The sequence below is a fragment of the Natator depressus genome, chromosome 6 (assembly GCF_965152275.1).
Source record: "Natator depressus isolate rNatDep1 chromosome 6, rNatDep2.hap1, whole genome shotgun sequence".
NCBI lineage: Eukaryota > Metazoa > Chordata > Testudines > Cheloniidae > Natator > Natator depressus.
In genome coordinates this window covers 40,834,156-40,859,828 of record NC_134239.1, presented here as the reverse complement: position 1 = coordinate 40,859,828, position 25,673 = coordinate 40,834,156, and the positions used below count along the sequence as shown (strand labels likewise).

Sequence of the window (25,673 nt, the reverse complement as noted above, 5' to 3'; positions counted from 1 at the left end):
TATATATATACACACACACACACTTTTTAAAAAAAAAACAACCAAACTTATATTAATGGAAGTTAACAGAACTGACAAGCTTCAAACTCAGCTTCACCATTCAATTGCAGAGGTTTTTCCACTGTTTCCCATCCTTCCTTCACGAGCTTATTTTGTTAGTGCTTTGGGGTAGAGATCTACCTTGTCTTCATACCCATTCACACAGTCCCTCCTATCACATATTGGTGCTGTATATATGGAATAATAATAATATGGCTGCTTAGAACCATCTATAATATAATTATACAGGTTTTCACATTCATATGATCCCAACTTAAATTCAAATATTACTAGTCTATTACTGGAAAACACCTTGCTCACACAAATGGAAAGCTATTGCATTTACTTGGCACCTGAATTGTGTGACCTACAATGAAGACAGTTTGTTTAGACAATAAAATGGTTAAAAATCTACAACCAACATACTGTTCTCCAAGACATATTGGTTTAAGTCAAAAGACCAAAAAACAAAAACAGTTAAAGAAAATATTGCTAGTTTTTTCCCTGTTGACTAACCTTAGACTAAAAAGTCTAAGAGAAAACTTGACCATAAAATTCTTATTAACTGTGAACTGACTAGTAGAATAAAACTTTTAATAGTTCAATAGGGTTATTTTTTTAAACTCAACATATTAAATTACAGACAAATAAAGGCCCATTTTTGGACAGGTTAGCATTTTTCGTGCCAGTAACCTTATTCCATTCATAAAATAGAAAATAAAATGAAGTGAACTACACTAATGCAGAAGATTACAAAATAATAAAACACCTTACCCCTTTAATGTAGATCCCAAGTTCATTTGATTCCATGTCATGCATTCAAGCTGTGAGGTCATTTGGTATAAATTGTCACTGTTATGAAAATATCTAGAATTAGAACTAAAATTACTTGACCAAATTCAAGTAATACTTAAAAAAAGAAGCAATAATTTTCTTTTTTAAAAAGTGTTTTCAAAATACATATAGCAGTACCAAATAAATTTATTTTATTTCAACCCTTTTATCTGTTTGTGACATTAATTTTAAAAGAAAAAAGAAAGAATGATTATGTGGTACAAGACAAGATGTTCATTGTGATCTAACTTGTAAATTTTAAATGGCTGAAAATTATACACAATAAAGCCCTTAAAGAAAAAAATATACCGCAATTAAATTAATGGAACCAGTATATATACAGACTTGTGGGTTAGCAATAAAGCAGATCTCTTATTTTATAAAAAAAAAAAAAGCAAGTGAATTAACTTTTAATAAAGAGTGTAGAGGATCACGTGGTTAATGGACTGAAACAGCTATCAGAACTGGTGACCAATGTTACTACATATAGTGACTTGCCAAGGAAAAATGGAGTGGCTGAACCATAAATTAAACTCACAACTGCAATACTAGTCTTTTTTGGTTTTATGTTTTGTTTTGTCTTTTTGTAAAAGCTTATAATCTTAGAACAATGAACTCAGCAGCCAGCAATATTCTCAGAAACTGGTTGTCAGTTGCTTACTTTCTATTTTTAAAGAAAACACTTCAGTGTTTTTTTTTATTTGAGATCAACTGTAACCAAAAGAAATGGAGCTCATAGGTCCACTGATATAATAATGCTCAACACTTATCACAAATAATTTAAACATACAAGTGAACAGGTATGTGCTTCGAGGAGAGGAAAAACTGCTGCGGAATTGCAACACCAAAGGCAGTCCGTTTCCCTAGGGCTCTCTCAGTAAGTTAGTCGTAGGGGGAGAGTCACTATACAGACAGGGCTGAGCAAGCTGCTTTCCATCTACACAGCATGGAAAACCGCCGTGTGTTCTTTCCGAATCTTGGTTCTCCTGGAAATCCAGGTTCCCATTGCTACACAACATTGCTCCGATCTGCTGCAGAGAATCTTACTGAAACCCCGCTTTGAGTCTCTAGACCTTTCGAATCGATTTTCTGATTGATGTGGGTGCCAGAGAAATAGCAATTCACAATCAACATAAGACCCCTGGCTGATTAATAATAGCTAAACTCACTAGACTTATGTAGTGATTGTATATAATTGTGTTGCGAGAGTTTTTTCATGGCAGGTAGAAGTGAGCTAGAAAAGTCCGATTCCAGTGGGAAGCTTTTGCATATAAAAACAAGTTAAATGACTTCAATCTTAAAGTATGTGTAATATCATTTGTCAGTATCGCGGGACACTATTATTCATTCGAATGTCTGAACTGCTATTATGCTACTACAATGTCCTGCATATCAGCTCAGAAATTGTTAGACTCTCCTGCAGTTTCCCCATTTGCAACAGCAGTTCGTGCTGGTCTGTGCCACTACGTTTTGCAATTCCACGAATTCTTCCTGTAATGCGGCTGTAATTAATTCCTCCAGGACCCGGATTTTTATTAGAAGTGCCCGCCCGATGCATTTACAGCAGGAGATTTCCCTTTAACTTTCTTTCCCTTGACAGTTCATTTATAAGAGCCTCCTCCACAATATTTCCCCCCTCCCTCCTTTGCTTTTTCATCAAGCAGTACACATTCATCTTGTCACTAACCAGCAGCCACTGTATTCCAGACTGGGTTTGGTGACAGTGCACAAAAAAAATCGCTTAGGAACCAGGACAATGTTCAGAGACAGGCTGGAGGTAGTCCTGGGCTCCATTTCAGTACAGCTGGAAGCGTGGCTGGCTCATGCACTCCATTCAATAGGAGGTTTACAACTGTGTGTCCCGGCTACAAAAGACAGCCTTGCTCGTGTGATCAGAGGGGAATTCTCCGCTTTAGGGATCGTGAGTTTACACTTGTCATCAAATAAACTCAGAGATGGTTTGTCCCTTGCAACACGTACAGAGGCAATTTCTGCTCGCCTAAAAACTCCCGCAGCCTTCGGCTCAAGCCCCTGCCCCTGGTCATTCCAATGAAGTTCCCGCGGACCCTCATTTACGCCGGTGTAATTTGGCCCAGAGAAGTGGCTTGAGGGAAGACAGACCCACTAACCACTTGTTAGATATTTGCTGAGAAAGAGGAGGAGACAATAGTAACACGGTGCCATCTGAGAGGCCACCCACTGGCAACCAAGGTACCCTGGGAGACCGTGGCTGGAGCTGCGGAGAGGGGAGCGATTTGTGCAGGTTAAAGCCTGAAGCTCCAAACAGAAGTTGCAGCCCGACCCTGCTCCCACCGAAACGGGCAAAGTAACTGCTGCTTACTGCCAAGGGGGCACGGGGGGAGCGCTCACCTGGTCTGCGGAGCACATAGGGACAGGCCCATAGGGACAGGCCACCCACCCAGGAAACCCAAGCGTGACTAACCCAGAGACGGGCAGCCCAGCAGCCTGAGAGCATAGCCCATCCGAGCGCCTCCCGCGCACTGGGACCTCCGCTCCACGGCCCCTCTCCCTGCCTTTGACGGGACCCGGGATAACACGGTCCCGGCCGGGCCTTCTCTAGTTGATGATACTCGCGTCCTTCTCAGGGCGGCAGGTGGGCTCGTTGAAGCTGAGCACCCAGGGGAAGGAAGAAAGGCCTTGGCGCTTCCCCTGGAGAGCCCCGCTGGGCGAGTGGCCCCTCCCTGCGCTCTGGCTCTTGGCCGAAGGCGCCTCGGCAGTTATTTCGGAGTCTCACTGTGAACGCCTCCAGAGCTGGAACTGGGTTTCCATTTCTACCGCAGCAAGGACTTCGGCCCGGTTCTCCCGACGGCACAGCTCAGCGGAAAGGCCCCTGCCCACCCTCAAGACGGATCAGCGCCCATGTTAAGTCGGCTGAAAACCCGTCCCCAGCGTCCAGCCCTGCAGTGGGGGCTTAATGCGCATGCAAAAGAGAAGCCAGATATACAGATGGCTCCCGATCTAAAAACAGAGCTATGTTTAAGTCACCAGTATTTAATCACACCGGAAAAATAAGTGTTTAGATCCATCGGTTCCTAAAAACTTTGCGGACCACCATTGCCACTCAGGGCTGCTTACTGACCTCAGGTTTCAGAGTAGCAGCCGTGTTAGTCTGTATTCGCAAAAAGAAAAGGAGGACTTGTGGCACCTTAGAGACTAACCAATTTATTTGAGCATAAGCTTTCGTGAGCTACAGCTCATCGGATGCATCCGATGAAGTGAGCTGTAGCTCACGAAAGCTTATGCTCAGATAAATTGGTTAGTCTCTAAGGTGCCACAAGTCCTCCTTTTCTTTTTACTGACCTCAGCCATTCATAGAGATAACCCGCAGAGAGTGGTAAGAGGTGGGTTTGTGTATCTGTTTGAATTCAGGCTTGTGCGCGTTCTGGCTGGGGAAATCCCCCGTAGGCCTTACCAGCTACATACTGTACCTTTGAAATAGCTCCTGTTAAATAAAACGATAAACATAAAACGCCTGTGGCACGAGGCAATACTGTGCTTGAATACACAGTTTTGGGCTGGGAGGTTTTAAAGAGGGACTAGGTATCTAGGCGAGTGTGTGTGGCGGATTGTATTGAATTTTCTCCTTGTGTTATTCCGAGCCTCCTCGGTTGCTCTCAAGTAAGCGTGGCTCATTTGCCTTGACAAGCAAACACCATTTTGCTCCAGGTGTGTGTGTGTGGGGCGGGGGGGGGGGGGGGGAAAGAGTATTCATCATCCCCATCTAAGATCAGTTAGGACTGTAGACTCAGCGAATGATCCATAGGTAGTGGACATCGAGAGCCCAATCCTGCTCCCATTGCAGTCAGCGGAGTTCTCTCAGTTACTTCAATGGGATAATAGTAATAATGATGATGCAGCCGTCCCTATAGCTACCGATCACATCACAGCCTGGCTGGAAGGTTTTGTGAGTCTCGGCTCCAGTGGAAACACCCTCCCCTTCCATGCTGCAAATAGGACCCAGAGGTGAAAGTTGCTGCTGCTGGGGAGAGACGCCAAACGCCAAAACACAGCGAGCTGGAATTTAAGTACTGGCAACTCTGGGCTCCACGGCGGATCACCCCAGGCTGGAAGCAAGAGGGACGCAGAAAACGGCAAGCTTGACCAAGTTTGCCAAGTGCACCATCGGACTTCCACAAAAAGAAGTAAGTATGGTGTCTCTAACAGAGGAAGTATAACAAGGTATCCATGCATCCATTTAAATCTAAAATGGGTTATTACTGCCAATGCTACAGGATGGTCTCGGAGTCAATAGTTATGTTCAAATCCTAGCTTTAAATACGATTTGAACGATGAGAAGGAAAACTGGAGTCTCTGGGGATTTGCCTGCATTGATTCTCATTTGAATCACTAGTTCCCCCAAATAAGACACTAAAAATAACTTATTTTCATTACAGAGATGTTTTTAAAATGAAATGGGGGAGGGACTTTTCTACAACGAGGATTAATGTAAGTTGGAGTGAAATAAAAGGAAGTCAACCCTGAGCGAAAGAGGAACTTTAAAGGAAACCAGTAGTAGATCATATAGAGTTTGTTTTGGCCTGCACAGCAGTATTACTGAGTTCTTGACCTCTGCACAGAAAGAGCTATAATCTGAACTGAAACTCCTCCACTCTTAAAGTCTTTGCAAGTGTGACTCACAGTAAATTTTCAACATTAAACATGTTTACTACATTAAACAGCATGAGGTAGAAAAGTTCACATCACCATTTTAATGGAATCACAAATACTGGCCTTTCAATGCACGCTTGCAGACTGCATAGCTTTGCCATCAATAACTAGCCATCAACAACGGACACAGTATCTCTTGGCAGATGCGGTGCTTGTGTTATAAGAGAGAACAAGTAGTTGCCAGAACTGGAGATTTCAGAGATACTGTTGCTTCCATTATAAGAATTATGGGCTCTTGAATATTTATTTCAAGTTATCGCCTTTCTTACTGTCTCTTTTACCAGGGCAAAACAATGGAAAGGTCTTCAGTCTTAGACTTGCTTGCATATTTTCTCCTTACTTCCTTTCTTTCTTATGGACAAATTGGTTGCTACTAGCTAGCTAGACTTGGAAATCTTCTTAAGAGCAGTATTTGGTGAATTACTGCAGTGTATGTAGAATTCTGGAGTTCTGTAAATGTATTGTTAACCTGTTAAAGGCATCGTTGTGAATTTTACACCAAATTTGTTATAGGATTCAGACACAGATCAGAGCAATAAGAAGCCTGAGTGACTGCTGGTGGATGTGAAATGATGGTTGATGCCTCTCTGCTTTCAGAGATCAAAACAGTTTAAAGCCCTGCTTTCTTTTTACAAACACAACATTTACACTTGTCCTGTGGAACTCATTGCCACAAGGATACCTTTGTAGGGTTCTGAAAGGATTTGACATTTGTATGATAGTGAGAACAATAAAGAGTTACATTAGACAAGATACAAAAACAGCTAGAAGGAATATAAGCCCCTTTTCTGAAAGCACAGAGCCACCTTTAAACTTATGGAGACCAGGAGGAAGCTTTTCCTTACCGGCAATTTATTGCATAAACGTCCTCTACAAGGTTTCTTACATCTTCCTATGAAGCATTTAGGACGGGCTACTGTCTGAGACAGGATTCTGAGCTAGATGCATCCAGTATAACAGACCGCTCCTATGCCTAGTGCCACCCATTGGCTGTTGCGCTCGATTCCCCCTCCTTCCTCCACTTTTAAACAAACAAAAGGAAACACTAAAATGTATGCACACAGTGAAACGTGTGTTAAGCAACCTCTCAACGGACTGAGGAAAAGAAGAGGATTAATAGTGTTGGCCTGGTAATAAAGGTGGAGCATTACTGTACTGCTCATCTTCAGGAATACTCTGTGGGTCATCTCCTAAGGCAAACAATGCCTTGTCTACACTGCAAAATTACGCGTGTTAACGAATGTCAACACCTCTATGAAACAGCAACACAAATACTGCCTGGCACCAACCGGCTGGGATTAATCCTAGTCCAGCATAGGGCTACCCAAGACCAGATGTTAAACACAGAAATCCTGGTCTAACTCAAGCACCACGCGGTGCTTAACACTGTGTTAATACTTGTTTTAACACAATGTAATTTTCCAGTTTAGACAGCCTTTATGGAGATTTCATAAACACTCAGAGAGAGACTTTGTAGGAAATTATCTCCTTTATCTCAGGATTTTGGTACCTTTTTGCCACTCTAGCTTGCCTGTTGTACATAACAAGGCTTTTCCTCCACGAACTACAGCTGTGTACGAAGATGCACACGAACATCTGAAAACATCCAGAGACAGATCAATTTAGGCATTTTCACCAAAATGAGTGTACCTAAAGTTAGGCACCTAAATACACACTGTCAAACCTATATCCCTGGCCTGATTTTCTGAGGGGATGATGTTGAAGTCTATGGAAGCTGGTGGAGCTTTAGGTTCCTCCAGTGGGACTCAGTGGTCAAATTCAGAGGTGATGTGTGTAAGGAAGGGACCATATTACTGACTGCAGGCTAAGTCAGTCTAAGCAGTCCAAGTTGGTGTAACATACAAATGGAGAAGGCCAGAAGAAGGTGTAAATTACACCGATTTGGACGCCCTTAGATTTTGTCCGTCTTGTTTTAGTTATGCATGGGGTAGAGTGAGAAGAAAGAAGAAAAGGGATCGGCTCTCCGAACAGGAATGAAGACAATGGCTATCAAACTGTGGTCCATGGGCCACCAAGCGTCCGATAAGCCCTTCCTGGAGACTTGAAGGATTGAATATTTTGCAGAGCAGGTCCTAGTGGCCCACGAGAGGCTCTCTCAAAGAGCGATCCACAGAATGCCAAGTTGGAGAACCCCCGGGCCAAGACTTAAATATGTTCCTTGCATCTGTACTAATCTCTATCATCTGTGTTCTCCCTAGCCGCTCCTCTACCATCTTCCGTGGAGGAATTAAGGAACTAACATGAAAAATACTCTTGTTTCTGAGGTATGTTCTTCATAAATTCCAGTCCATGTTTCCTACCCTCTGTACTGCCTAGAGGCCAACTGGCCTTCAAACAGGGCACCAGTTTTCCTGTTTCTAGCACAGAGAGAAAAAGAGATTAGATGATCTGAGACACTCATTGGGATGAACCTGGTGATCCAAGCGGATATTACTACCACATCAGCAAGTGAACTTTGGGTTTATTCTGATCACCACTGTATTGTAATTTTTCAGACAAGGGGCGTTCTGGAATGCGCATTAAAGCCAAAATTGAAGCTCAACTTTCCATGTAGGCGTCAAACAAACAACTTGTTTCCAAGTGTCGTTTATAATTGGTGCCTAAGTGGTGAGAGAATAGTCTCTACATATGCCTATTTACAGCAGATAGCTGCTAAGGACAAGAACTGTATCCAGGTGGATTAAGTCAAACTGTGGTCTCGTTAGGAGGTTTTATCGTTCCAAGTGCTGAAGGTACCGAAAGACGACTAGTATAGCATCCCATCCTCTATTTTAGGAGAGACTCCCTATTATAATTAAATGCTGGAGAGCCGACGCTTTAAAGATCTGTCAGTATACCCACTACAAAGTGTTGAGAAACCGGAGTATTAACGTTTTTGTTCTGACGTGTGTAAACGTTCTGGTAGAGTTATACATACATATGATGCTAGCTCCAAAAGAGTTTAAGGGATTAATCCTTAGCCCACTGCAGTCAGTCAGTGTTACAACTTTCATTGGCTTCAATGGGAGTCGGATCAAGCCGCAAGTCAGGGAGAAATTGACTGCATGGTAGAATGCCGAGCGGTAATAGGGGGAGTTAAAGATTGAGTTTCAGCTACCCATGAATGTAAGGGTCTAATTCCAAACCGCACAGCAAGAGATTTTAAGTTACTGGCGATGCAGTGTTTGTGCCCTATTCTATTCATTAAGGAAAATGTCACCGAAGCTTATGAAAAATGCCTATTATACAGCCATCGTTGGGAAGGTGGAAGGTAGAGTTTTAGAACAAGCAACAGTTCTTTACTTTCCTACGGGAATGTATATATCAAAGTGCTGGGCTTGCTTCATTAAGCATAATTAGTGCACTTATAAAACTGAGTGCATCCGCCGTGGAATAAGTTAGTATCATTTAGATTGCGCTTGCTCACATCCCATCGCTAGAAGTAATGCTGAAGCTATACTCTGCAGCCAAGGGCGAGCGGGGCTTAAAACAGAAGCTTTGTATCTGCTGTTGCAAGGGTGAAGAAGGTTTCTTATTCAATGAAGTAGCTTTATGGGTTAGTGTTTGTGTCAACATCTAGAATAATTTACAGTGAGTCTCCAAAGAACAGACCTGCCAGGTTCACCATGGATTGGCTGGGGAGACCGACACACCATCTGTAAAGGTACCGATCGTTTCTAAAGAACTAGAACTATTGGGGTTCTGGCGAGATAAAGTTTTATGGAGTTCTCCCGATTCATCAACAAAATTAAGTTTCTGTTAAAGTCTGGCCATTTGTGCATTTACCGTTATAGATACGAGTTCAAAATGGAACAGAGAGCGAGAGGATTTCACCCAGCTGTCTGAAATCCAAGTGCAAAATGCAAGGGGATCTTATAAGGCACCGAAACATGAATAAATTGCTCAGAAAGAAAACACTTTATCTGTGCCTTGAGCTGCACGCGAATTATGCAGAGCCACACATTTTCCCCTTGAGGCCTCTCTACAAATCATATTTATAGATTTTCCTGAGAGATGACCCATCTTTGTCAGTTTCAGTGAAGGCATTCTCCCCGCCAATTATTCTACAACTAATCTATGTGGATAGGCTTCTTTCCTTCCTTCATTACCTCATTCCCTCTTTCCCTTGACGTCAACTCACGTTAATTGGAGAAGTGGCTTCTGGAAGTGACAGAATTTTGTTGTCCCACGTCCAGTGTTGATTAATCAAAGGCGATTAACCAGCCTATGAGAAGAGTCAGTTGCAACTTCCTTTGCAAAGGCACATTGTTTTGTGTGCTCGGGTTACTTAGCAACTCAGAGATATGGGACTGGCTCCAAGTTCACAAAAAGTTGAAGAATAAATTTTAGGTAACTTATTTTCTCACTCCTAAACACACTGTAAAATTGAAGGAGACACACTGACCCCCCCCATGCCAAACGAAGAAAATGGGAAATAGCTATTGAAAAGGGTCCATTGTAGATGTACGCCATTTAACACGATAAGAAAACGAGATCCATATTTTGGCGGCAAGCAACGCGGGTATTAATTTTCTGATTCTGCTTTTTAAGTGTATATTTAACCCAGTCTTACATCACATTGGGAGTCACAAGAAGGGGGTTTTAATTTGCGATACAAAGCCACATCGTGGGAAAATTTTTAAATGAACTGGTTTCAGAGTTATGGATATTTACTTTCGTATGCATTGTACATTGCTGTCATTCCTAAATGACCTGCTAGTCTCCCCTCACACCCATACACATACCCCTTTTAAGAACAGGCCGAAACACAGCACCAGAGCCCACTGAAATGAAGTCGCTGAAAGCCTCCCGTTAATTTGCATGGGGGTTTTGGATCATAGTTTGGAGCGCCCCACCTGCAGTAGATAGTGGGCAGGCGGACTACTCCATGGGTCAAAGAGACTATCGATTGCGGGATCAGGACCTGTAATGGTAAACTCACGTGAAGGGGGAAATGGAATTGATAGTGGTGTATTAAAAATAATCAAACCCCAGGAAATGCAGCTTTAGGGAAAGCAGCATCAACATTAATCTGGCATGTTTTCGTTCTTACCAGCTTCGCACAGCTGGTAAGAAAAACTACCACAGAAGCACATTTATATAAATCCGTTTTGCAGCCTTCTTACAATGTTTGTGTCAGAAAATTCCAGGACAACATATGTTATACACCACACTCCCCGCCCCCCCAGTTTTCAAGCATTCATATTGTGTCCTGTCACTCTGGTCCCTCATAATCACTTCAATCTGATCAATCCTTTCTCTGGGCCTAACCCTACTCCCACTTAATTCAATGGCAAAAAACTCTATCTCACTGAATTTCACTGGGAACAGAATGTGGCCCTCAGTTAAAACTGCCATCGAGTCACTGGTGGGTAGAGAGGGGCCCTTCATGTAAAAGAAGAAAGCCCTTAGCATGGCTCCTATGGTACGTACACCGGACAAGTAAATTCATTGTCAGGATCCACCTTGAGATTGCTAAACCGTTGCTTTCATAGTCCACAATATATAGTGGTATAGATCAGGAAGGAGAGCCAGGCTCAAAACACTATGAGGGCTTCATTGTTGTTCCCGCTCTAGTGAGAAGCGATCCAAGTAAAGCAGGTAGCTAGGACAGGCATGTTATCTACATCACAGAACCTTCAGAACCGAGGGAAACGTGTGCGCCAGACACCAGGAAATATCTCGTTAAAAAAAATTAAAAAAAAATCAGTGATCAGAACAAAACCAGAAAAATGCATAGAAGCTTGAGGGAAGACCAAAAAGAAAAGAAAATCTATTTCCCCTATACAAGGAGTGGTCTGCCAGGGAGTAAAAACACCACACACAGCAGCCAAAAATCTTGTCAGTGCAACAAGCAAGGTTAAATGCAATGGAAGAGGAAGCGAACAGTAAAGGCTTCCGCGTGGAGGTACCTGTTATAGGGGGTCCTCAGGAGCAGGGCCTGGCTGCCCGTGCAGCTGTCTGTGGGGGTGTGACAGCCGTACACTGGTGGAGGTACCGAGTACTGTTGATCGCCTGTAGACAAACCACAGAGAGTTAATCACGGCCAGGCTCAGCCCTTTTACTGGAAATCTGGATGGGGAAGGGGAGCGCTACTTTGAAAGTTAGGAAAAGTTCCAATACAAGATGCATTGGCTGGTTGAATTCAGGATTAAGCAGCTATAGTCAGAATTCAAACACATGGGTGTTGGGCCTGCATAAAGCAAGTTTCCTTGTGTGCACCTGCCAGATTCTGCTCTCCTTTGCCACCAGCGTAAATCCGGAGTAACTCCGCTACGAGTCACTGTGGATTTACAGCGAGATCCCCGCCAGCCGTGTAACACCTTTAGCACCACTAACCAAGTGGCACTGGAGTTCATTACATCTCAAGTATCTCCCATCGATGTGGAGCCCGCAGGTTCAGGTAACCCGTGTAATTAGATCGGTAGGCTGTGCAGCAGCCAAGAGTAAAATAATGTATTAATAATGGGACCCCTAGCCTCGGGGACGGAGAACCCGGGTAACGTGTAACTGCTGGGGCCATCCCCTAGAGAGGCTATTTTTTGCGCGGGAGGTGTTGGATGTTTCTCCCTCCTTTTCGGCTACATAAAAGGTCTCTACCGTTACCTAGCGAGGTCTGTTGACTGATGGGGTCCTCATGTTTGAAGGAGTGGTTTGTAAACTGCGCTGCGTGGTGAGAGGGAGTGTGGCCGTAACTTGGAGTCCCATCAAACGCCACTGCGCTGTAACCTTCCGAAAGAACAACAGAAGAATCAGGAGTTAGTTGCCTAGCCTTGAACTTTCTCGTGAGGCAGCTTCCTGCCAACTGTCTCCAAGCAGGCGTCGAAAACTGAAGCCTACGCTCTCCCAAGGGCTTGAGCTCCCAATGGCTCCCTTCTGCCAAGATAGCCATCAAAGTGAAACTCCGATAACCCGAAGAGCGGGTTACCAAAATAGTTCGCTCTCTATTTATGGCCGTGGGTCTGGTTAAAGCCTCCCCCTTGGTGCTGTTTGTGTCTATTCTCCGATTGCTGCGCTACTCTGGTACAGCCCCCGCTGCATTGAGCATCGGAAATGGTGGGGTTTTGCCCCATAACTCGCTCTCCCCATCGCAGCCTCACTAGTGCCATTTCAAAGCAGCCTAGGAGAGAGAGGCATTGAGGCCAGGACAATACATTATCTGACCGGGAGAGTTCAGTTAAAAAAAAAATATATCAAAGCCTTTGCTGAGAAGGTCAGCTCTGGAGAGGTCCCGAAAGGGGGGAATGGGCCAAAGAGGGTGCTGTGCCCGGGCGGGAGGAATGCCCATTGGCACAGTGCCGCTCCGGGTCAGGAGCCAAGCCAGTCAGTGCACTATGAAGAATGGAAAATCGGAAGTCTCGTTCCTGTTTAAAGAGGACAGATCGGTTTCAGTCATAAAAAGGATGTTTTCATTAATTGTTGCTCATCTTAAAGAGGAAGATTCCCATCTGCTGTGTGTTCTCATCTGCCATTTCCAGTTTTAAAGTTACCCTTTAATCTTTTTTTTTTTTAAAGAACAGCTTTCCGAAGAGTCTGCAATAAAAAGGTGGAATGTTAAATGAAAAATAAACTCCTACTTTAAAGCGAAAATTGCTGGCCAAAATAATAAACCTTATATTTTTCACCGAGGAGATTCAGATGGAAAGGGATCACCTCCGCTGACCCGAGGCCGACACCCAACCGTAAATCAGGCGTTGGGACACCAACTTTCATTAATTACTTGGAGCCAGCTAAACAACTTCAGCTAAAAAAGTAATTACAAAGTAATATTATCTTTGAGGCTTCTCAGCTCATCAGCATTTACCCCCAGACCCAAAGATGTCAGCGCAGCTCTTTTGAGAGCAAATACAAACCTTAAATCTTCCTTGGACCGCGAGCTCAGCTTCTTTATAAAGATCACATTTTCTTCTAACCCTTATTAGTCTAGCTCGGGCCTCCTTTGGGGAACCGTTTTGACGAAACACACAGTGGACATTGGCCTCTACGAATCTCTTTATCCCCATTCTTACATGTATATTCCATAACCCTCCCCCCCAGCCCAAAGCCTCACTCCGGCTTGGAACCCCCTTGTGCTAGGCGCTGTACAGGTACATCAGAAAACAATCCCTGCCCCGACAGTGCTGTGGTCACTTGTTACGACAGAGATTTTCCAATGAGGTTACACTGGCTTTATTTAAAGGAGCTCGGGAAGACATATCAGTGGGAGGCAGAAGATGGAGATTACAGAAAACACTGTGGCGCTGGAGTAGCACTAGTCCCATGCCTCCATTTTATAATAAATTATCGGACTATGGAGTTCCGTCACGGAGACGAAAGGAGGAAGCTACAAAATAGCAAAGATCTGGATTGTTCTGCCCTCGAAGTCGTTCTGAACCAGCCCTTTGGCCTGGGCTTCCATTAAACACCGAGCCGCATTTCTCCAGACCAACCCAGTCTTTGTATCCCACCCCCATGGGTCCTTTCTCTTCCAGAGCATGATGGGCCTCTTTGGCAGCGATGACAGCACGGGTACCCCATGGACTTCCATGGTACAGCTGTTTCTCGCCCTCTTATCTCCTTCACAGACTCAAGGATTTTTTTCTTCCCCCCTCCTTGTTTCTTTTCAGCGTTCTAAAACACTAACACTTTCTTAGTTACTTTTGGCCTGATGCAGACATTTGGTGGCCTTCGAAACTCTGCTCCGAGCAGAATGATGTTTTGGCCGCATTTTCCGGTGTTGCCTGACCCAAAGCTTCAGGAATGTGATAAGAGAGTTGAGTTCTGAACAAGCCTCCTGATAGCAAGGTCTCTTTAATTAGGACCTTATCAGAGGCAGGGCTGATTAAAATGTGCTGAAAATAATTGAAAGTTGCGCATCTGTTGGAGCATGCGATCTTCTGAAGGAATCCAATTGTTGGAGGAATCCAGCTGGATGAAAGGACAGGGGAAGCCAGAAGAGAAAATGGGCAGAAGTTTCAAAGCCTTACTTCCCCCCCAACACTTGGCAAAAAAGTGATTGCTGAGCCAAGGTAGCGTCTTTCCCACGGTCTGAAAAGGCAAAGTGCAACCTTGACTGATTCAAAGCAAGAACATTTTATCCAGCCCTAAAATACTGTTTGCGATCTTACCAAATTCCTTGAGGCCCAAAGGAAGCGTTGTGTGCTGTATATATTTTTGCTTAGCGGAGAAGATGCTCGTACCCGTTACTATTTTGGGACTGTCACTGTACTGGGCGCTATATCGGGAGGTGTATCAAAATATGGCACAAGCATGTGTGTCTTGAAACCAAATATTTACGGCCTGGGCGCCCCACCGGGGAAATCTGTCCAACGGTTTAGAGATCAGAGTCGATCTTCAGAAAGCCTAAATTTAGCGAAAGTTGGTAGGTAGGCATTTTAATACGGAGAAAGAACAGGTAGGAGACATATAGAGGATTAGTAGACCATGGTAGTAGATACCACCCATTTCCCCCCACCCCCTAAGACCTAGGTTAATAGAGCCATTCTGGAAGCTCTTGCAATTCAGTTTTTGATCAATCAGAGTCTTGTCTTCTCCATTCTGAACAAAAGCAAGTGAGGGGGAGTGCGATGCGTTTGTAAATGTCAAAATATGCAGACAACCGATTGTGTGAAGCTCGATCGAAATGCTGGAGGTATCGCATACCTGCATGTGTCATAAAGTGATGGTTTTAGCTGATCCACTTACAGTGTGATTGGATCTGGTTCACCTCTAGTTTTGGACAATTTTGCTGTCTCTTTATTAAAAGACAATTTGCTCCCAGAGCGACCTATATTTTCCCCTAGAGATAAGCTACCAGGTTTGCCTGCAGTAATACCCAGGTCCAGCCAAAGGAACAGGGAAGACTGTTCTTTGGGAAAGTTAAGCCAATCTCTCTCATTTAAAGAATTCCTTATGCTAGTTTAAATCAAAATGGTGAGGAAAATAAGTTTATTTTGGCTAATATTCTCTAAGAATCGATTAGGGGGAATCGATCTGACCAATTGCATTCCTTTCACCACCGCCACACACACACACTAACATTTTAATATTTAAAATTATCTTAATGTCGGTGGAACCAAAATTTCCTTCCCATCTGACACTGTAGATCATCGTGGGGAGAACAGATACTTTTAAGTATACAGATAGAAAATCTAACCGAGAATGACTGAATGTATAGTCTCAGAAAAATATAAAGGTAGCAGTATCTGGTGTTGAATTATTAAAAACGGAATTACTCTTATTTTGAGCAAAATGTAGACTGCAGCTCAGTTCTGATGGTCACTGCAAACTGATATTTAAAACATTTACTATATATGCTGCCCTTGTCTGTGTCTTAGAAGCTGTCGGCTTCTCCTAATCCTCGCTGTTGTTTCTGATTGTTTAATTCTTGCTGGAAGGCCCCAGGAATACTGCACATATACATTTTAAACGTTTAAGCAAACATAGAAGAACTTCTCCTGAGACATTAGGTTATTCGAAAAACGGCTAACCATTAGAAATCCAACATCAGTCTAGGTGCACAAAAACTGCAAAAAAAAAAAAAAAAAAAAAAAACCAACACAACCCACCACACAGAGCAGGTATTTGGAAAGGTGAATGCTCTTTAGTTTGCAATCGTGGAAGGCGTACGTTTTACCTAACATGTCGGAGAGTGCAAGATATCCTGATACCCCCCAGCTACTCCACTGCCCAGAAATCTGTGCATTAAAATAATAAAAATAAATTTTAAAATATCAGTAAGACATCCTCCCGCGCTCACACACGCCCAAGTGTCAAATAAATCTGAAACATCTCCCCCTCCATACACAATTCTAATAGTTCTCCAAAAGTGATCGCTTTTCAATAATAAGGCGTTTGAACGACTTTTGGAACCAAGTAAATGAACGCTGCTCAGAGACACTTTACATCTACTACTGCCCTCGAATCAACGAGCATTTCGGTTTCAAGGACTGCATTGCTGAAGTAAATGCTACAGTAATTGAGTATTAAATCATGAAGCTCAAATACTTTATTTTTCCTACATATTCTTAGCTTTTTCTCCTCAATGCCTAGTCTACAACCCACGACGCAATTCAAATACTAATAAAAGCCCAGTTTCTTTATCGGGATGGCGAGTTATCGATATGCATTGCAATGAGGCACTTTAGAAGGTAACAGGAATAGCAGCCGTGTTAGTCTATATTCGCAAAAAGAAAAGGAGGACTCGTGGCAGCTTAGAGACTAACCAATTTATTTGAGCATAAGCTTTGGTGAGCTACAGCTCACTTCATTGGATGAAAGCTTATGCTCAAATAAATTGGTTAGTCTCTAAGGTGCCACAAGTCCTCCTTTTCTTTTTTGGAAGGTAAGCAATTCAACTATGTGAATATTGCACTTATTCCACAGAAGAAACCATGCTCTTGAGGTTGACAAGTGTGTGTGTGTGTATATATATATATATATATGCCCGAATTGCAACCGGTCTGGTGTAAGGCACCCAGAACACCTTTGCGTAGAAAGGATTTGTTGCCCTCCTCTTAAAAAGAATAGAACATACCTTTGATAAAAGATAATGCAACCTGCCTGAAGGTCTCTTCCCGTCTGATTAAAAAAAAAACCCGATCAGCCTTATTTAATTTAATTTATCTTAAAATCTCATATTCAAGCAAGGGTTGGTCTCAATAGATCTATAATTATATTTTTCCAGTTTTAGGTTTAAGATAATTAAACCTTATATCTTAATGCATTTAAGATAATTAATTAGTAGTTGATTACATGAGACATTTCTAAACAGCAAACCCTTAATCAAGGAGCCATTGCAAGCTTTCAGATGCCCCAGGAAAGTGTTGCACATAGAATAAAAACGACGCACTTATTTCTTTCAAACGTGGTAAAAACTGAGCCTTAAACGCAGTGCTTCATTATATGCTGCTTGGTATTTTCCCCCTTCCCCGGTTACATCTGCAGATGTTTAAATTACAGCAAATGGAAGGAAAATGGTTAGATTATAACTACGTGTCCACATTTAGGGATTGCTTGGATTTATGCTAATGGATTTTCCTGGTAATTTAATGGGTGTAAATTTAATGGCTACTGAAATAGTAGTTTCTCTGTTATTCCCTTCCTGGGAAAATACATTCTAACACCAGATTCAGAGATTATCTAAATGTCATCCCATTGTTTGGTTAGCTCGGGTTTTGTTTTTTAAAATATCTTCCAATGGGAGATGCCACAATTACCTGTTTAGTGGAGAGGGAAAAGTGGGCGTGTTATTTCACAGCTTCAAAACGTTAGTTTAACAAACAGAGGGTTTCAGATTAAAAATATATTCTAACGGGAGTGATTTATTTACGATGATCCATTAACTGTTAAAGATAATTCCCCACCTTATACCAGATATGTTGGAAGTAAACGCTCTAGATCACCTTGAGAGTAACCCCACCGACATTTGACTGTCTTGAAGCCAGTCCCACTTTGAAACAAAACTCTGCAAGGAGAAAGTTTCCTGGTCTCGCCAAACAACAGGAGTGAACCACCCACCTTCACTACAGAAGCTGAGTGAGAACTCAGTTTAAGAGAGAATAGAATAGCAATGCCAATTCGTATACTATTTTAAAGAAAGCCTGAGTGAGTGGCCATCCCAGTTTAATGGAAATCCCTGCAGAGATGTGGCTGCCAGAGCTGGGTCTAGAGATGTTGGTCCCAAAAGTCATTGGTCCGGTTTAAGAAGGGGGGGGGGGGGCTGATCTTGGTTGTCTAGTGAGTTGCACGGGGAAGAGGACACGCTTGGGAAAGGGCTCGGGTGTTAGATTACCCAGCTGCTGCCTGACGGGGAACAGCCAAGATACAGTTCTGTTTACAAGCCTGTCGGGATTGTAGCAAGAAGAGGGAGAGCCCCATAAACCATTCCCCGGGCGCAAGCTGGCCTTACCCTGGTTGCGGATGGCTTGCTGGCTCTCCAAGCAGTTGGGCAGATAGGCGCCGTTGGGGAACATCCGAGCCTGGCCGGAGGGCGCCTGGCTGGGCGGGGGGGCTCCGAAGGGTCCGTAGCGGCAGGCGCCGGCGGTGCCGGTGAACTGGCCGGAGAAGTGGACGGTGAAGGCGCTCAGGCACTGCTCCTCGTGGGGGTCCGAGGCGTTCCAGCTGGGCTCCTGCTTGATGAAGGAGTGAGGGGCCAGCGAGCCGTAGGACGCCCCCGGGGGGAAGTCCAGGACCGGCGCCCACTGTGCGGCGCTGCTCACCGGCATGGCGCAGTTGCTGTTGCCCGGCAGGGAGGACACGGAGGGGAGCAGGGCGTTGAGATCTCGCACGTCGGAGCCCATCTGGTCGCAAACTTTCCTCCTGCCGGGGAGCCAGTCCCCCCCCGGGCCGCACTTATTCCAGGCGACCTGCCCCCTGCCTGCCAAGCCAGAGCCCGGCTCCGGCTGCAGGCACCAGGCTGCCGAGCTCAGCCCCTTGGGGGAAGCTTGCTCCGGAACACAAGTCCCCGGGTCCAGCCCTGCGGGAGCCGGCAGCAGCGCCAGGGCAAGGTTATTCTCCAGGTTCACCCCTTACTCCGACAGCACCGGGAGAGCGGCCCGCGGCGGGCTGGGGAGAGCAGCGGGGCGCGCGAGCCGCCTCGAACTCCGCACCTCGGACGCTGCCTGGCCGCCCTCAAGTTCCCAAAGCTCAAATAGCTGGGCTTGCACGGGAGGAGGAGTCAGGGGCTCTGATGCTCCATTCATCCAAGCTCAGCCTGCTCTGCTGCGCCAAGCCAGACCCAAAGCACTGGAGGGAGGGGGCTGGCGGGGCGCGAGGAGAATCTTTCTCTCCCTCCACGTTACTCCCACCCCTTGGTGCAAACGCCACTGACCCTAACAGCCCCCGGGCTTGCCTTTGCCTTGAGCGAGAGTCCGCAGCAGGCAGGTTATTAGATGGCTCCAGGTGGTCAGTAAGTACAAGCTAAACGATTTCAGATACGAGCGGCTTGCATGTGGAACAGTTATTGGCACAATTGGGATAGGGGAGGGGGATCTATTACAGGCAATCCGGGGAAGGGGGGGAAAGGGCTTTTCCTGGCCAGAAGCATGAATGAAAGGCACCGTTTTAAAGAGGCAGAAAATGCGTCTTTTCATTGCAAATCTCTCGTTGCTAAAGGTCCCAAGAGGAATTAAATACTCCTTTTGCGGGCACCTGTGGGCAAGTGGAAACTCTAAGGACGGGCAGGGGGAATTCACTCTAGTAAGTGAGATGAAGACATAAGCGTAATACGATCATTCATTACCTGGCAGGGTAATGCTTAATTGGCCTGATCTTTTGTGGCCGTTTTGCGGGGCTGGGGGCGGAATTAATTGCCCGGACATTGGGGAGACATCAAGAACTTCCCTCCTGCGGCAGCCAGTGTGACAGGGCTCCTTAGGGTACCAGAGTACTGAGATCTCTGTACGAATCTCTTCAAAGGCTCAAACTGGAGAGGACCAGAGGTATGGAAGAGAATCACAAGGAAGGCAAAGGGCAGAGTCACACAGGAAGGGACTTTAATTGGCTGGCCAGATACGTTAGTGTGCTGAGATATAGGGGATTCAGTCTCTTTAAAAAGATGTCCCCAGTTCTACGCAGCGAACTGGTATTTAAATGAACCACACAATCCCACCGAAAGGACTCAGCCAGGCAGGCTGCTGTAGAACCGTACACAATAAACAACGGGGGCTGATGGAATCCTTGCTTCCAAAGGAATCGCCGGGCACTTCCCCCTGCCTCACCAGCCCTTCTTCCACGCGCGGCTAGACCGTGTTTGCCCGGGAGACCAGCATCCTCTGCAAAGCAGGGCCTGGGGGCAGCTTCTATTCGCGATGCCAAAGTGGCACCCAGGAAATCCCCGTTAAAACTCAGCGCACCCGCCCTTCCCCTTGACATTGTCCCAGGGCTCGCAGAGAGGCGAGCCACGTTAGCGCACACTCTAGGCTAGCGCAAAGGCCCCGGCTGGGCGTCCGGCGCGCGGCTGAGGTTAGCACCTGCACTAGCCAGGTGTCCCCAGCCGCCTGCTTTGCTACCCTACGCTTTAGCTCCTGGTTAGATGCTCATCATGGCAATGAATCGCGCTGAATGGAATCCAAACAAACTGCAGGGCGATGAGGAATTAGGGCCTGATCCACAGCCCACTCCAATCAATGGGGAGCATCACCATTGTCTTCAAGGGGCTTTGGATCAGGTCCTTACAGTGGAGGAGGCTCATTAGAAAGCCTTGGCTGGAAACACCCACTGACTCTGGTCCGTGTGAAATTTCCTTCCAACCCTCTCCCTCTAGAGATCGAGCTCCCGGGACAAGCGACAGTTTCTCCCACGGGATTGGATTTTGCCTGCAGACAACAGACACTTACAGCAGGGAAAGAGACCGATACAAACCCATCTTCAGCTCTCACGGCAGTTTGTCTCGTTGGCGTTCTCTGTCCTGCTCAGCCAGTAAAGTGGTGGTAGTTGGTTCGGTTTTTTAAAGCAATGACACTCTTTCCAAACACGAAATAGGGGCTCCTGTTCGGCTACCTCCTTTTTTCAAAGTTACTAATAAATCATCTGCTTCTGAAAGACGCTTCCAACGCCTCATATAAACAGAGTTCTGATAGTTCCTCGATGGTATATTTTGATATTACACGCCCTTTACATGTCTTTACATTTTGATATTGCATGCATATTCCACGAGAAGCGAAACATTCCAAATCACTCGGTCGGTGTACTTTGTATTTTTTCCCCAGGCATGATTCAACCTGCATAACATAAAATTATCTACGGGACACGTAGAATATTAAACAAAATGCAGCAGTCACACTCGAACCTCACCCTGAAACCTTCCGCTTTGGGTACGTAAAAATAAAAGATCTTTAAATCTCAACGAACTGTAACTAGCATTTTTCTGTAAAACCGAATTTGTCATAGTCTACATAGCAATTTTCACTGTAATCCTTTCCCCACACAGCATCAGAAGTTGTCACAAAGCATTATCAACTCCGATTTTATGTTTTAAAATAAGAAAAGAATCAATGCTAATCACCGTATTTAAGTATCAGGGTCTGAATTTGTTTTCTCCCTTAAATAATTAACACAGCTAAAAGTTTTGTAGTTAAGTGATTAAACTACATGATTTTGAGAAATAACGTTGAAGCAAATCACTGGTTGAATATGTAAATTGGTCTTACTACTCTAAAAGGAAACAGATTTTAACCCAAAGGCAATCAGCGAAATGTTGCTGTTGCAATAATCAAAGATCGCCCAGGTTTGCGGATTTATTGTTAAGTGAGGATGAAACTAAGGAGAACTCTGTTTGGTATTGCTTCCAGAAAATTGCTTATGAAATTAAAACCCATTCTTTCAAGGGAATCGAGGTGATTCAACCTTCGATTACATTGATTGGTTTGTATTTTTATTTCTGTTCCCTCTCCCACTTCCTAATGTGGTACAAATTAACCTAGTACTGACAAAGCTATAGTCATCTGTTTTTATTCCTATAGCTCGAGTCGCGTTTTTGAGCTATTGAAAGGTAAATATTCTGCTGGCTACAGTTGTTATTGAATTTGTTTGTTTCAGCAGTTGATAAGTGCTTTATAATCTAATTAACCTCTAGTACTGAACACTACAAAATATACGTGGAAATGAACATCTTTGAACTGTTTATACCAAGTATTTTAGGGATCTCTTTACACAAAGGCAAAGTCTTCTAAAAGTGGACTATCTTATTCTTTAGTAAATTGTTTGCTTTGTTTAAATAACCAGAAGTATTACTGAACAGAAAAGGTAATTTCCTCATTAGGGAGGACTGTATTATTCAGACTGTCAGGAAGACTTAGGAAAGCACTTCCAAAGCTTCCCCTCTCTCAGCTGAACACAAAGTGGATAGAATCAAACAAACAGCAAACTTTAAACCAAAACAAGGAGCAAATAAATTCCAGCAGGTTCTGTCTTTATACCCAATACACCCGCTCCAGCTGAGAATAAGGACTGACGGGGTGAGAGAAGGGAAACAAGTCAATTTGTACCCCCAAACCCGAGTTTAATTTGTTAAAACTGTGTCTTATTACAGATAAATGTGGAGGTGGGTGAGATAGGTGTTGAAATGTTCCTTGCCCGTGTGTGATACGTGCTGTAACTGGCACAGGTTACATACCGTCTTTACGAGAGTTTCACCTGACCCTAGCAGAAATGCTAAGCATACATAGACTGGCTATAGGCTAGGAGGACACATACATTCCTGAATCGATCAATCCATCGCTTTTAACAGGTTTCTTTAAAGAGCCAGATTCAGGGGCATGCACTTCCCAACAGCGATGCCCAGCGACTGCCACCCGAGAAGATCCTACAGGGCAAAGCCACAAATAAGTATAAAATTGGAGACTTCTATATTTGTCTATACTACTGGGTCAAGCAAAGAAATCAATAAAAGATTGGGTGGAACTCTATTTGCCGGTCAACTAGTCCGCCCTTGTCAATTATGAAGGGAAAAAGTCAGCAGGAAGATCATAGAGAGCCCCTGGTAATTGGCCATCCCCACTTTTTGCAGCCATTTCCTCACATTCAACAGGGCACCAGGTTAAAAATACCCCTGCAATAGACGCACTTTATTGTTGGAGTTGTTTTCAAATAAGAGCTAAATGTCAAGGTCAGAAGCGTGGCCGATAACTCAGGAAGGGGTTAGTACATGCATCCAAATCCATTGAGCTCAGAGCCCTCTTCTTCCAGAGTTAAAGCGATTCCAGTGCGTATGTATGTGTGTTGAAGGAAACGAGCCCTTCCCAAGTTCATTTTCAGATCTAAGGAGCAAAGCCAGGGACCTTCCCTATTTCAAAAAGAACCTTTAAATATAGCTGTATCTACATCTGTCTCATTTTTAAAATATTGGACGGAGGCCCGATTCTAATCTCACACCAGTGTAAATCAGGAGGAACCCCACTTAAGTCACAGAGTTACCCAACATTTAACAGTTCAGAATTCTGGTCCCTGGGCCTCAAAACAAAAGACAGGATCGTAGGAATTGCCAGACCAGATCAGATCTGCGGTCATCCAGCGTCTGGTCTCTCTGACGGTGGCCATGAGCAGATGCCTCAGAGGAAGGTGTGAGAGCCCCAACAGACAGATGTGGGATAATCTAAGTGCCCCACTCCCACTTTAGGTCTCATCCAGCCCTCCCGTACTGAGAAATGGGTTTAACCCCCGAAGCAGGTTTAATATCTCTTCCAACTTTTTAATAATTAATTGCAAAAGTTCTTTAATAATATTCAGAAGCGTTTATTATCCCAGCACTCTGATGCAGAGATTCCCTCTAGATCCCTGGCAAAATGGGCTTTGGGAACCACCTTTACACACTGCTACAGTGTCGACCCTTTCTGCGTTTTTCCCTCTTATTTTTCTGCCTTCCATCCCACCAATTAATGGGCTGAGAATTCTTATTACGCTTTACTAAGCACCATAAATGATCCGCTCATGGCTTGGGGGTGGGGGAGAATGACTTAAACAGAGATAAATTCCCAACAATCCCGATCTTTGTTCACGCGGTTCAGTGCAAACAGAGGGATCTGTCTCCTTTCACTCAGGGAGCTGATCAGGGTTTGATTATTTAAGTGCCAAGAGCAGCAGAAACAAAGCTGTGAACCATCTCCAGGAGTCCAGGGTGCAGGGAGCAAAGAGGCTGAGAGAGGCAGAGAATTAATCACAGCGGGCCCGATCCTGCATTCCTCGTGAGCCTCAGTGTCACGCTGAAGCCACGTTTATTTATTTGGAGTTTAAAATGCGCCTGCAGCGGAAGTTACAACAAAACAGTAACGCTTGCTATTTACAAATACACCGGCTACAAGGCTGGGATGCACTAGGAATGCAGGATCGGGCCCTCAGCCTCGAGGGAGAGGATCCGACAGTTACTGGGCGAAGAAGAGGATTCTCAGACAAATGTGGAGCGAGAAGACAGATTTCAAATGTGAGCTTCTGCGTTTGGAGAGGAGCCTTCTCTGTAACACGTTCCTTCCTTGCAAACAAATAATCGGATTCGCTCTCGGCTGCGCAGTAGGAAACTCAGAGCTCCCAGCCCCCGCGAGCAGATTACTATTTTCGTCGTAGTTCATGGATCAATTTCACTGAAACCGGCGGGGAAACAGACTCGGTTCCCTTCCCTGTCAGCCTCTAGTCTCAGCTGCATAGAACTATTAGGTCTAAAGGGAGCAGCAGGACGCATAGCGCTCCTGCCAGCCGGTCCCTCCTGGCAGGGCTCCTTATTCCATCCCCATCGGAGCACACGTTCCTCAAGCGCCGGACCCCTGGCCCAAGCGTACCATTCCTCTCAATGGAGAGAGCTGCTTACAACGAATGGCGCGCTCTGGCCCAAGAGCGGCTGGACCCAGCTCTTGTTCTGTCCACACGGGCAGTGTCTTCCCCGTGTGCTCCCCTTTGGATCCACGGGCAGCCGATTGATTTCAGAACGCGGACACCAGCCCTGCCCTGGCATGAGGGTTAGAGACCAGTGCTGGGAACAGTTCTAATCGCCACAAAAGGTGCAGACCTAGGACACAGCCTGAAGCCTAACTGGAGGGTGTGTTAGTGTCGTTAGCTTGGGATCAGGAGAGCAGGGTTTTCAGTGCGGTGCAGAGGAGAGAGCAGCTTCCTCAGCTGGAGATTCCGGAGAGGCGAAATCAGGGGCCGTTGCCACCCTGGGATGGTGGACGAGAGCTCCCTGACCATCCAACTGAAAGGAAGCCTTAGGTTCACGCTGGGACCAGCGGTTACGCAGGGAAGCTGGAGAGCGGGGAAGGGGGGAGGAAGAGTGACTTTGCGAGGGCAGGAAACAACCGTGTAAAGGAATGTTTGATAAAACGAATCTCCAGTACATATGATATGTATATATTATTGTGAGATCAAACGGAGTGTGCTCTGCGGGAAAGGGATTCCCTCTCCCCCCAAACTCCTTCTTTAAACTCTGGCATGCTGTCATCAACATCGAAGGAAAGTATGGCTGGATTCTGTTAGCTCATCGGCACCAGGGAATTAGAAGCACTTTCAGCCGGTCTCTACCCTGCTTCCTCTGTAACCTTACAAGCAATGTACAACTGTAAAAACAGACAAGGAACCAGCTATCTGTCAAGATTCGTGTACTCCTTAGTGAAGGAACTTAACCAAGTAATAAATAGTGCCAGTGA

At 44.9% G+C, this 25,673-nt stretch overlaps 1 protein-coding gene and 1 long non-coding RNA gene across 5 annotated transcripts in view; one reads left to right on the top strand and one right to left on the bottom strand.

Moving 5' to 3' along the window:
• WT1 (WT1 transcription factor) overlaps nucleotides 1-19,159 on the bottom strand; it is a 48,874-nt gene extending 29,715 nt beyond the window's left edge. For 2 of the 4 annotated variants that reach the window (XM_074955114.1, XM_074955115.1), the window contains exons 1-4: nucleotides 18,452-19,159; nucleotides 12,169-12,291; nucleotides 11,475-11,577; nucleotides 814-891 (exon numbers count right to left, since the gene is read on the bottom strand). In XM_074955114.1, the coding sequence (XP_074811215.1) occupies nucleotides 814-891; nucleotides 11,475-11,577; nucleotides 12,169-12,291; nucleotides 18,452-18,842 (695 nt within the window). In that variant the 5' untranslated portion in view covers nucleotides 18,843-19,159. Of the gene's footprint in view, nucleotides 1-813; nucleotides 892-9,703; nucleotides 9,767-11,474; nucleotides 11,578-12,168; nucleotides 12,292-18,451 lie in introns of those variants that run through there. The other 2 variants (XM_074955116.1, XM_074955117.1) reach the window with 2 other exon arrangements.
• Nucleotides 19,160-19,349: 190 nt separating this feature from the next.
• LOC141990011 (uncharacterized) overlaps nucleotides 19,350-25,673 on the top strand; it is a 32,418-nt gene continuing 26,094 nt past the window's right edge. The window contains exons 1-2 of the long non-coding RNA XR_012640045.1: nucleotides 19,350-19,450; nucleotides 21,252-21,356. This is a non-coding gene — a long non-coding RNA (uncharacterized LOC141990011). The remainder of the gene's footprint in view (nucleotides 19,451-21,251; nucleotides 21,357-25,673) is intronic.